Genomic DNA, 13,745 nt, shown 5'->3' with positions numbered 1-13,745 from the left:
AGAGCGGGATCCGTTAGCGCACGGTGCGATAGCGCACAGCCCGATAGCACACGTCCCGATAGCACACCAAATAAATGGCGCACTATCCCGATAACGCACCAACTAATATGCACATTTGCCCGATAGCACACAAGAAAATGAAACATAGTACCGATAGCGCACGTTTCTTTCCCGATAGCGCACGAGGTGCGCTAAAGGAACGTGTGCTAAAGAGAAAAAAACGTTTATTTCCCGATAGCGCACGAGGTGCGCTAAAGGGACGTGTGCTAACGAGAAGAAAAACGTTTATTTCCCGATAACGCACGAGGTGCGCTACAGGGACGTGTGCTAAAGAGAAATGACACGTTTATTTCCCGATAGCGCACGCACGTTTCTTTCCCGATAGCGCACGAGGTGCGCTAAAGCGACGTGTGCTAAAAAGAAAAGATGCGTTTTTTTCGAGATAGCGCACGAGGTGCGCTAATGGGACGTGTGCTAAAGAGAAAAGACGCGTTTCTTTCCCGATAGCGCACGAGGTGCGCTAAAGGGACGTGTGCTAACGAAAAGAAAAACGTTCATTTCTCGATAACGCACGAGGTGCGCTACAGGGACGTGTGCTAAAGAGAAATGACACGTTTATTTCCCGATAGCGCACGCACGTTTCTTTCCCGATAGCGCACGAGATGCGCTAAAGGGACGTGTGCTAAAGAGAAAAGATGCGTTTATTTCCCGATAGCGCACGAGGTGCGCTAAAGGGACGTGTGCTAACGAGAAAAAGAAACGTTCATTTCCCGATAACGCGCGAGGTGCGCTACAGGGACGTGTGCTTGTGTGAATAGACGCGTTTCTTACACTTTGTAGAGGAATGAATATGTATCGCTAAAATAAAAGTATTTGTAAAATTTATATTAAGAAACTTACACACACACACACACACACACACACACACACACACACACACACACACACTCACATATATATATGTTATGGGCAAAGTCCGCATGGTGTGCAGTGTCGGCATTGCCCGGGCAATGTCAGCATTGCACAACGCGACTGGGCAAAGTAGTTTATTAGCGGACATTGCCCGGTTTGATGTGGGCAAAGTTAACACTGCCCATCCAGCGATGGCAATGTCAGCAACGATTATCACATTGCGGACTTTGCTCGGTTCCAAGTGGGCAATGTCGACAATGCTAAATCTCCGTGGGCTACTTTTTTTTGTTTAGTTTTTGTTTAGTTTTGTTTAGTTTAGTGACGCGCTTTAAACAGTTAAATACTGTTAAAGCGCGTCATCTAACCTATGTAGATTAGTGACGCGCTTTAAACAGTTAAATACTGTTAAAGCGCGTCATCTAACCTATGTAGATTAGTGACGCGCTTTAATTAAAGTAGATTAGTGACGCGCGTCACTAATCTACATAGGTTAGATGACGAGCTTTAAAAGTATTTAACTGTTTAAAGCGCGTCACTAATCTACATAGATTAGATGACGCGCTTTAACAGTATTTAACTGTTTAAAGCGCGTCACTAAACTAAACAAAACTAAACAAAAACTAAACAAAAAAAAAGTGTATGTGTGAACTATTTCGACATATATATTAGTCATTTATGCCTTTCAATACTCAAAATAGCTGCTATATTTTCCAAACTTTTTTTGTTAATAACTTTTTAACGAATAACGAGCGCGGGCTGAAACCTTCTAAAGGTCACTCAGGAGGGTGACATTGACAACATACTAAAATATCAAGGTCATCCAAGGTGATCCCCTCCATCTATACAATTACCCTATATTCTAATAAATACAGTTAAATTTGCACCTAATAATTGTTACGTCAAACTCCGGAATTTGTAGATAGCAAGGAAAAGGCTATCTAGAGGAGGGGAGATAGGAAGACGTAACGAGATCTTATCGTATCTCGGGTGCACGCTGGAAAAGGCGCGTGCCTCGAGACGAGTGCACGTTTCGGGAAACTCCAGTCATGGGTCAACGTCCAGAAGGGACGCTATTACGCCTACTGAGAGTTTCGTGCACTTGTGGTCCTGTTTTCGGCCAAGGATATTATCCCTTTTACCGGGGATCGGACCTTGTGCGATCTTTGAGAGAGGGAGGGAGCTGAGGACGAGGTCTTATTCTAAGAAATGACTGGTATTCATTTTACAATTAATATACGTTTATTCATAACAAAATCATTTAAACATTTATTAATAAGGAAAAGATCTAGTAAAATTTAAGCGGAATATAATTATAACAGAGAAATAGGCAAATCATTATATACACATTGTTCGAGATTCCGTTATCACGTTGCGCCATCTCATCAGATGGCAGCATCGATCGGGTATCGACAGGCCGGATCGACGCGGCAGCTTGCGCAAGCACGGGCGCGCTCATCGCGAACTTCTCCCTCGCGCCAGTGTGAAAAGCATGTCCGCTCTGTGACGAGTTGTACGACGTGTGCTGTGTGTCTTTTCTCGAGGAGAACTGTATACCGTGCCGCTCGCAGTGATTGAAGCTGCCAAGAGACTTTAAAGTGTAAAGAGACCGCTCACCCCAGCCAGCTCTGGTACATCAACACGACGACTCAAGCTCACACGTGCGCGAGTGCCGACCGCCACGTGTCTCAACGGCTCACGGGCGAATCACCACGAGCGAGGCAATTTATATAATTGCCTCGCGCATCAAAAGACTTCTCATTATACACCGCTCATCGTTTCTCAGGTCAGATTGGACATATTTTGACGCATTAAAGACGGCTCAGACTGTGGTCTGAGTTACACAAAAAATAAAGAAATAATTCGTTGACACCCTCCACGCACGTCCCTCTCATCCCGCTTCCATCGTCGGGAAATATCAGCGATTTCGCGAACATTTGGTCCTTCGAGCCGGATGCGTGGAACTTATGGTGTAACTCAGACACAGATCATGTGAAAAGGGCATGCCCTTCGCGATGTGCCACGTAGACATTATCGCGCTTTCGCGAGTGAAGTACAGACATTCTCACGCGCGCTCGCGAGTGTTACACAAGTATGTTCACGCGCCCTCGCGAGTGTCACATAAACAGTATCACGTGCTCAATACATGACTCTCGCTTCGCATAGCGCTTTCTCTCGCATTCCTCGAACGTTCTCGTCTCGTGCAGCATTTCTTACACGTGTCTCGACGTTTCTCAGGTTTCTCATCGTGAACAGCTCAGGGGCGGCTCATCATGACGGATCCCGCCAAAACCGGGACGGGTGGGAAGACCTCGCCATTGCTCGAGCTGCCGGCCGACAAGCGCGTGTCAGAGCGTCGGGCCTCACCGGTGCGGCTGTCCGCGGAGCTCACGCTGAAAGTGCAGACGCAGATGAATCGCATCGCAACGGTGCGGGCCATCAACCAGACGTTGCCTCCTACCGCGGATGACACATCGGTGGATGAAATCCTCCAGATCTCGATCCAGCTCGAGGAAGTGCACAAGGCGTTCCTTAAGGAACATGCCTATTTCGAAGTCTCATGGCCGGCGGCGCTCATCACTCATGAGTACTTCTCCAAGAACGCCTTCGCCGTGGAGGCGCAGGAATGCATGGCGGCTCGTCGCTCTCTGGCGAAGCTCAAGGGCGCATTAGCGAAGAGGCTTGCTCCGAACGCGGCGATTGAAACGGCGCAGCCCTCACAGTCTCAACAGAGACTGCCGGACATAAACATCCCGTCCTTCAAAGGCGATTACGCTGCATGGCCCACGTATCGCGACCTATTCAAGGCCGTTATCCTTGATAGCCGACAAATCACTGACGTGGAAAAACTTCACTATCTGCGACTCTCGCTTGAAGGTACACCTGCTCAGCTCATCTCCGGACTGCCCCTCACCGGAGATTCTCTCATCCCGTCATGGGAGATGCTCGTCGAGCGCTACGAAAACAAACGCCTGCTCATTCAGTCGTATCTGGACCAACTCTTTGCCAGCTCAACACCAGTGCAGAGAAACGCCGCATCACTGGACAAGCTGCTGAACACCTTCAAGGAAGGAATCAAGGGCCTGCAAGCCTTGGGCGTCTCACAGGATCTGGGAGATAGCATCCTGGTGTACCAGCTGTCCAGGCAGCTGGATCGCCAGACGAAGGAGCAGTGGGAGACGTCCCTAGGAGCCACGCGCGAATATCCGCGATTCGAGCAGCTCGAGCGGTTTCTCACCTCTCGAGCACGAGCACTCGAGAGGATAGAGTCCACGGCCAGCTCAGGGAGCACGGTCGCCTCAGCATCCAGGCGCCCTTCGACAGCTCACCATGCGGCAGTTCAACCGGCCCGCACGGAATCATCAGACGGCTCCACGGTGTACCCGTGTGACTGCTGCAACGGCACGCATTTCGTTGTGACGTGCACCAAATTCAGGGATCTCTCACCGGTCGACCGACAGAAACTCGTCATCTCACGGAGGCTCTGTTTCAATTGCCTCGGCCGCCACAACGTCCGCTCATGTAAGAGCTCACGGGGGTGCAAGAAGTGCACCAGCCGACACCACACGATGCTGCATGAAGCTCATCAGGCGAACTCATCAGCGAAGCCGAGCACCAGCTCAGCTGCGTCAGCTCAATAGGAAGATGGTGCAATCGTCGCTCACTCCTCGTTGGCCCGCTCATCACACTCAACATTATTAGCTACGGCCCTGGCTCAGATAAATTCATTTGTGACTACTCAGCGCGTACGGCTTCTCATCGATTCAGGTTCAGAACTCACCTTCATTTCTGAATCACTCATTCGTCAGCTCAACATTCCTCGTCATCATTCTGTCATCATCATTACTGGAATTGGGGGCGAAAAGTCAACTCAAACTCGAGGAGTTGCCTCACTCCAGCTCCGCTCACTTCACTCAAGATCAGACGTCATCATTCAAGCTCACATTCTGCAGACGTTAACCAACATCTTGCCATCATTCAACGCTGCACCACAGGAATGGCCGCATCTCACCAAGTTAACCTTGGCCGATCCAGATTTCCTCACACCACGGCCAGTGGATATCATCATTGGAGCTGATTCATATGGGCAGATCATCAAGCCCAACATCATCAAACAAGATCCATTGATACCAATTGCGCAGCTCTCAATTTTTGGATGGCTCGTTCTCGGACCTGTCGACACATCATCATCGGCATCTGCTGCAGTGTATCATGCCTCGATTCAGGAGAAAGAAGATGCTCTCGACGAGTTGCTGGCGAAATTCTGGACACAAGAAGAAGTGCCTGCAAGTAATACTCATGATCTTACGCCTGACGAGCAAAGATGTGAAGAATATTACAAGAACACTGTTTTGCGGGACTCAACAGGTCGATACACGGTTCGACTTCCGTTAAAATCATCACCTGATACTCTTGGGGATTCGTATCACACTGCGCATCGATGTTTGCAGGGCTTACTCAGAAGATTCTCACGAGATGACAACTATCGACGCCTGTATCATCAGTTTATGACGGAATATCGAGAGCTCAATCACATGACGGAGGCTTCACCCGTTTCCAGCCAGCACGCACAATATTACTTGCCACATCACGGCGTGCTCAAACCAGACAGTGCAACCACAAAATTACGTGTGGTGTTTAATGGCTCGAGTGCATCTACTTCCGGCCGCTCAATTAATGATATCATGTACACGGGAGCCAAGTTGCATTTAGACGTCACAGACGTCTTGCTCTGGATTCGACAATTTCGGCATTTAGTGGCCACTGACATCACCAAAATGTACAGGCAAATCAACGTACATAAGGATGACTGGAATTTACAACGGGTCCTCTGGATCGACAAACAACTCAAGGAAGTGAAAAATTATCTAACAACGGTCACGTATGGTACCAAGGGTGCCCCGTTCTTAGCAGTGCGAACACTGCTGCAACTGGTGAAGGATGAAGGCCACAAGTATCCCCTTGCAGTGCCGCCACTCACTGACGGTCGATATGTTGACGACACTTTTGGAGGCGTCGACACAGTTCAGCAGGTGATACAAATTGCATTGCAACTAAAGAGTTTGTGCATGGCGGGCGGTTTTCCATTATCAAAGTGGCACGCGACTCATCAAGATGTGCTCACTGCGGTTCAAGCAGAAAGGGACCAGGGCTCACAAATTGCATTTGACGATTGCACAACCAAAATCCTCGGATTAAAATAGCTTCCTTACGAAGATTCATTCACATTCTCAACAAGGATCTCATCGCACACCAATCATTTCACCAAACGCCTCGTTTTGTCTGAAGTGGCTCAGATATTCGATCCACTAGGCTTTGCATCACCAGTAGTGATCAAGGCGAAGATGCTCTTGCAGGAGCTATGGCTTCATAAGCTCCGATGGGATGAACCACTGCCATCCCAGCTCTCATCACGGTGGCTCACTATCAGAAAAGAACTCACCAGCTTAAGCAGAATCTCAATACCTCGATGGTATAACACATGGAGTACCTCGTCAGTGGAATTTCACGGTTTTTCTGATGCTTCTCAACTAGCAATGGCTGCAGTCGTATATATCACCGTCCGCAGCTCTAACGGCGCCACGATTTCATTGGTGTGCTCCAAAACTAAGGTAGCACCGCTCAAACGGCTCACCATCCCGAAACTTGAACTCACCGCAGCACTGCTGCTCTCAAGGCTCATGCGATACGTTCAAGCCACCTTGAAGTTGAACGTTACAGCAATTCACCTGTGGACGGACTCTGTTGTGACACTCACGTGGGTCAAATCTCATGCATCGCGCTGGAAGGATTTTGTGAGAAACCGAGTTTCTCAGATTCAAGATCTCACTGCAAAGGCACACTGGAGATACGTACCTGGTACATCCAATCCGGCCGATTGCGCATCACGAGGATTGACTACTTCTCAACTTCAAAGCCACTCATTATGGTGGACGGGACCACCGTGGATACTCACACCTGACGCATGGCCATCACAACCCGCGCTGTCGGACGAGTTGAGCACTCATGAGGCTCGTCCTGGCATTGCGCTGTATGCAGCGGCATCTCAGTCGGACTACCACTGGGACCTCATATATAGGTACTCAACCCTCAATAAATTATTGAAAGTAACAGCTCTCTGTTTCAGGTTTATCTCTCTCTTGAGAAAGCGCCGAGCCAAGTCACTGGACTTGCACTCAGCTTTGGAGAAGGCCAGACTATTCTGGATTAAGGCTACTCAAGCGGCATACTTTACGCATGAGATCAAGATGCTCACGGCCAATTCGAGACTACCACCTACTCACGCATTCAGTCGATTGACTGCGTACATAGACGCTCAAGGGGTTATCCGAGTTGGCGGCCGCCTCAACCACTCAGCACTAGCTCAAGACAACAAACATCAGGCGATTCTACCTCGCCACTCACGGTTCTCAACTTTAATCATCGCCCACGCCCATTTGCGTACTCTACATGGAGGAACACAGCTGACATTGGCTCATGTCAGGCAACAATATTGGATCATCGGCGGACGGGCTCCGGTGAAGTCTCATATCTTACGGTGTGTTGTGTGTGCTCGGCAGAGGGGGATCCGTGCTCATCAACTGATGGGCCAACTACCTCTCTCTCGGGTTACGCCGTCACGTCCGTTTGCTCATACAGGAGTCGACTATGCCGGACCGCTCACCATCAAGACATGGAAGGGACGAGGTGCCAAAACATACAAGGGATGGATCTGTGTGTTCGTCTGCTTCTCCACCTCCGCAATTCACCTCGAAGTAGTCAGTGACTACTCATCAGAAGGATTCATAGCAGCCTTCCGAAGATTTTCAGCGAGAAGGGGAATTGCTCAGACTATGTACTCGGACTGCGGGACAACTTTCATTGGAGCAGACGCCGCGCTCAAAAAAATGTTCGTCCAAGGCGGTCAAGAGCATCAACGGATTGCTCAAGTTTTGCAACTGGACGGCATAAGATGGGAGTTCAACCCACCAAGTGCTCCACACATGGGGGGCAAGTGGGAGGCGGTTGTAAAGTCCGTGAAGTTTCATTTGAGACGGACCATCGGGGAGACTCTACTCACGACGGAAGAACTAACAACGTTGCTTACGCAAATAGAGGCCATTCTCAACTCAAGGCCTTTGGAACCGTTGAGCGACGACCCTGAAGACGTCTCAGCGCTCACCCCAGGTCATTTTCTCATTGGAGGTCCACTCACTACCATACCCGAGCCATCTTTAATCGACCTGGCAACCTCGCGACTATCTCGGTGGCAGCTCATCCAGCAGCATGTTCAGCATTTTTGGGCACAATGGTCGGCGCATTATCTGCAACGCCAGCAGGCGATATCCAAGTGGCATCATCCTAACAACAACATCAAGGTGGATTCTATCGTGCTGCTCACCGACGAACGCTCTCCACCGTGCAAATGGCCACTCGCAAGAGTAACGGCTTTGCACCCCGGAAAGGATGGACTTACTAGGGTGGTTACCCTCAAGACGGCCACCACGACGCTCACCCGGCCAATTGCCAAGCTTGCCATATTACCCATTTTATCAGGATAAAGGATCAAGAGTAAGGAATCATCAACAAGGTTGCTGATGGCGGGCGGAATGTTCGAGATTCCGTTATCACGTTGCGCCATCTCATCAGATGGCAGCATCGATCGGGTATCGACAGGCCGGATCGACGCGGCAGCTTGCGCAAGCACGGGCGCGCTCATCGCGAACTTCTCCCTCGCGCCAGTGTGAAAAGCATGTCCGCTCTGTGACGAGTTGTACGACGTGTGCTGTGTGTCTTTTCTCGAGGAGAACTGTATACCGTGCCGCTCGCAGTGATTGAAGCTGCCAAGAGACTTTAAAGTGTAAAGAGACCGCTCACCCCAGCCAGCTCTGGTACATCAACACGACGACTCAGGCTCACACGTGCGCGAGTGCCGACCGCCACGTGTCTCAACGGCTCACGGGCGAATCACCACGAGCGAGGCAATTTATATAATTGCCTCGCGCATCAAAAGACTTCTCATTATACACCGCTCATCGTTTCTCAGGTCAGATTGTACATATTTTGACGCATTAAAGACGGCTCAGACTGTGGTCTGAGTTACACAAAAAATAAAGAAATAATTCGTTGACACCCTCCACGCACGTCCCTCTCATCCCGCTTCCATCGTCGGGAAATATCAGCGATTTCGCGAACACACATATATACGAGTGTGAGGTGTATGTGTGTGTGTGGGAAGGGCGCGGGTGTTACAAAGGTGCGGAGGTCATCGAACAGGATTTAGAGGGAAAAGAATTTAAATTAACTCGACAGCCTGCTCGGATTATTACAGAATCATTATTAATAATAAATTTATATGTAAAAGAAGGAAAAGAGAAATTAAATGGTGTAATGTATGTGCATATTGAGAATCATGCAAATTAAACGGGGAATTGAAAACATTTATAATAAATTAAATGTGGGCTGTATGTCGGACCGCAATAAAAATAAATAAGCAAATATGTCGTGGTTAAATGTACATAATTATTTAATTATATATATATATATATATATATATATATATATATATATGGGGCATTCTCCGCGTGTCGGAGTCCTCTCCTGCCCACTTCAATTTTTGACATAATTCAATTAACCAGGGCTTAAAATTTTCGTTGAAGTGTCTACTTTTTAATGCCATGTGGCCTTTTGTGAAAATTTAAAATGGTGGACTGATGCAGCGCCGAGAATGAAGAAAGTAAAAAAAAATTAATAGTATTTCTTCTTAAAAAATGCAGAAATGTCACTTGATTCGGATGAAACTCGGTACTAGGGGGTTTTCGAGGTCGTTGATTCCGAATCTGGTCAAAATTTGGAAATTCAAAATGGCGGATTAAATATGGCCGCCCGTATTGCAGAAATGTCACTTGATTCGGATGAAACTCGGTACTAGGGGGTTTTCGAGGTCGCTGATTCTGAATGTGAAGTCGAAATTTGGAAATTCAAGATGGCGGATCCAATATGGCCGATCGAAATGCAGAAATGTCACTTGATTCACGTGAAAAAAACTGTCGCTTCAGTAGCGCCAAAATCTGTCGCTCTGAGACCGACAGGATAGTTTGAATGATTTTATGGTACCTTCTTTAAAAAATACGTGTTCGTAGCTATAAATTCGTATTCAACGACTGAAGAACCACCGGAAAAGCAATTCTGTAAAAGCATGTACAGCTCTCATCGCCTCCTTTCGTGTTATTATTAACTAACTAAACTATCCATTACTTCAAGGAAAAATCGTAATAATAGTTATAACAACCAATGCAAAATTATTGTTAGGGACTTTTGAAGGTCTCTAAATACGAATGTAATATCTAGATCTTAAAAATAATACCGTAAAACTGTTCTAATCATCCTATCGGTGTTACAGCGACAGCTTTTGGCGCTACTAAAGCGACAGTTTTTTTCACGTAAATCAAGTGACATTTCTGCATTTGGTCGGCCATATTGGATCCGCCATCTTAAATTTCCGAATTTCGACTTCACATTCGGAATCAGCGACCTCGAAAACCCTCTAGTACCGAGTTTCATCCGAATCAAGTGACATTTCTGCATTACGGGCGGCCATATTTAATCCGCCATTTTTAATTTCCAAATTTCGACCAGATTCGGAATCAACGACCTCGAAAACCGCCTAGTACCGAGTTTCATCCGAATAAAGTGACATTTCTGCATTTTTTTAGAAGATATACAATTAATTTTTTTTTACTTTCTTCATTTTCGGCGCTGCATCAGTCCGCCATATTGAATTTTCACAAAAGGCCACATGGCATTAAAAAGTAGACACTTCAACGAAAATTTTAAGCCCTGGTTGGTTGAATTATGTAAAAAATTGAAGTGGGCAGGAGAGGACTCCGACACGCGGAGAATGCCCATATATATATATATATATATATATATATATATATATGTTAAAGGGTTATTGCAGGGACTTTTTAGATAATATATTGTATACTTCCGGGACACCTGGCTGTTGCAGGGTCGGACTCGGATCTTTTTTTAATCTAATGTATATTTCCAGGTCCGACCTGGTATTATACATTTTTCCTATGAAAAGAATAAAATACAATAAAATTGGAATATTAGTTTTAATTTTATTATAAACATGATTTTATCAGAATATATACTCCAGAACTTATATTTTTATTGCGCAAATTTGTACACGAATTAATCATTTCATTTAAATATTAATATTTTTAATAATTGTTATATAGCATGTATACTTTCGGGACACGTATCGTGACTATATAGATACTTTCAGGACCACATTTATTTTGTGCTATAAATAAACAAATAACAATCAAACATTAATATTTTATACATTTAGTATATATATATTGTAAAAAATAACCAATATTGTTATTTCACTGTCATTCCAATAATATTAGCGCGTAATCGTGATGACCGATATGAGAATTAAAACGGGTTTGTAATAAAATCGACAGTTTTGTTGGATCCTAAGATACAACCATTTTATTTGGAATTAAAAAAATATAGTACCAGTATCGCTAATGCCTAACAAATATGTCGTCGAACAATCGCCAGAATAAGGCAATTTCTGGCGTGACTCTGGTATAAGCAACCAAAGTGTACCAAACTGCAGCAGCATCAATAGCAACCTTGGTATATGTACCAAACTATACTAAATAATCGCTAAAAATCGCTTATAAATTAATCAATAGCATGACCGCGTTATTCTAAGAAACAAGATGAGATTATTATTTTGGAACGAAGTCGGTAGCTCTATTGGATCCTTAAATGTATGTCATGTAGGACAGAAGTAACGTATGTTATCGGAACCGCTAATTACTAACAGTATATCGTTGGACAATCCTTCGCGCTAGTTAATTAATAACATGACTGCCTAATTCTAGTAGTCGATAGCAATATAATGAAAACCGTTTTTGAACGAAATCGAAAACTTCAATACCGATATACAAGCGTCAAACGAAAAAAGAATCCGATACATCGGCGCTCCCGTTAAAAAAATAATAATTTAGTCTTAACCCTTAAATGCCACACCTCTCAAGAATCTCGTAAATGACACATGGGGTCTAAAAGACCCCAGCATGAAAAATGTCTCCTTACTTATTGATTTTTTGATATTTAGTTATGAAAATTATTTTCAATGTTGTTCAAGGCTTAGAAAAGAGAATAAAATGCTTATATTGTTAAAATTTCAATTTCAACATAGTATAAAAAATTAAGATCGCCAACAGTTAAAATATTGGCTCCAAAATCAAAAAAATAATAAATAATAAATAAATAAATATGAGCTCCATTTTTGGAGGGAACATTTGAAAATATATCATTCTAAAGGGTCTGGGGTCCGCTGGACCCCGGGTGGCATTTAAGGGTTAATAATTGTTTTCACCGTCTTCTCAAAAAGGACCTAATCCTAATATTAGAGTGAGAATTATATGAGATATGAGAATTAAAGCTGCTTTGTAATGAGTCGGCAATTTTATTGGATCCTAAGATACATTCATTTTACACGAAATCAAAATAGTGTACGATACCAGGACCGCGCTAATAATTAACAACTATATCGTCGAACAATCACTAGTAATAACATGACCGCGGTATTCTAACAGACAATAAGACGAGATTATTATTTTGGAACGAAGTCGGTAGCATTATTTAATACTTAAAAGTATGTCATGTGGGATAGAAGTAACGTATGTTATCGGAACCGCTAATAACTAACAGACATGTCGTTAGACAATCGCTCGCGCTAGTTAATTAATAACATGACTGCCTAATTCTAGTAGTCAATAGCAATATAATGAAAACCGTTTTTGAACGAAATCGAAAACTTCAATACCGATATACAAGCGTCAAACAAGAAAAGAATCCGATACATCGGCGCTCCCGTTAAAAAAAATAATAATTTAGTCTTAATAATTGTTTTTACCGTCTTCTCAAAAAGGACCTAATCCTAATATTAGAGTGAGAATTATATGAGATATGAGAATTAAAGCTGCTTTGTAATGAGTCGGCAATTTTATTGGATCCTAAGATACATCCATTTTACACGAAATCAAAATAATGTATAATACCAGGACCGCGCTAATAATATAATTAACAGCTATGTCGTCGAACAATCACTAGTAATAACATGACCGCGGTATTCTAACAGACAATAAGACGAAATTATTATTTTGAAACGAAGTCGGTAGCTTTATTTAATACTTAAAAGTATGTCATGTGGGATAGAAGTAACGTATGTTACCGGAACCGCTAATAACTAACAGACATGTCGTTGGACAATCGCTCGCGCCAGTTAATTAACAATATGACTATGTAATCCTATATATAGCATGAGAATTAAAACTGTTTTTGAAATCGATAAATTTGAGATCGCCGTTTTAAATTCTCATTTTTAAACATTCTGTAACTAATAAAAGCATCTGCCTTATATTGGCTGGTAATAAATAATATGACAACTAATTCATGATTGGTATACTTTATTACACCCTAAGATGTAAGCATGTCATAGAATAGCAATAATGTATATTTCCGGTACCGTTAATAACCAATGGATTTGTTCTGTTCTTTATAACTGAAGTGTATGTACTGCACTTAAAATTTCTTTTCTCGCTTTTTTGCCAAACTTCAAACGTATATCTATTTCACTTTAAGTGCAGCGAGTGTACACTTAGTTCACACTAGTGTACGCTATAAAGAACAGACTTAGTTATGGTGTTATGTAAAACTGTTAATTATGGTAAGATTTTTTCCACATGATTTCTATTATGTAATATTCTTTTATCACATCTAATACACACATACACACATACACACATACACACATACACACATAC

At 44.1% G+C, this 13,745-nt stretch overlaps 2 protein-coding genes across 2 annotated transcripts; both read left to right on the top strand.

Annotated features, from left to right (window-relative positions):
* Positions 1–3,539: 3,539 nt before the first annotated feature.
* Positions 3,540–6,113, top strand: LOC139784049 (uncharacterized). The gene is made up of 2 exons (XM_071723216.1): positions 3,540–4,431; positions 4,678–6,113. Exons 1-2 carry the CDS (start codon positions 3,540–3,542, stop codon positions 6,111–6,113), a joined length of 2,328 nt encoding a protein of 775 aa, XP_071579317.1.
* A 141-nt stretch (positions 6,114–6,254) lies between these two features.
* On the top strand, positions 6,255–8,450 carry LOC139784048 (uncharacterized). The gene has a single exon (XM_071723214.1). It carries the CDS (start codon positions 6,255–6,257, stop codon positions 8,448–8,450), a length of 2,196 nt encoding a protein of 731 aa, XP_071579315.1.
* Positions 8,451–13,745: the final 5,295 nt, after the last annotated feature.

The sequence above is a fragment of the Temnothorax nylanderi genome, unplaced genomic scaffold, assembly GCF_030848795.1.
Source record: "Temnothorax nylanderi isolate EJ_2023f unplaced genomic scaffold, tnyl_v1.0 TNYL_tig0577_pilon, whole genome shotgun sequence".
Classification (NCBI taxonomy): Eukaryota; Metazoa; Arthropoda; class Insecta; order Hymenoptera; family Formicidae; genus Temnothorax; species Temnothorax nylanderi.
This window is presented reverse-complemented; position numbering and strand designations above follow the sequence as displayed.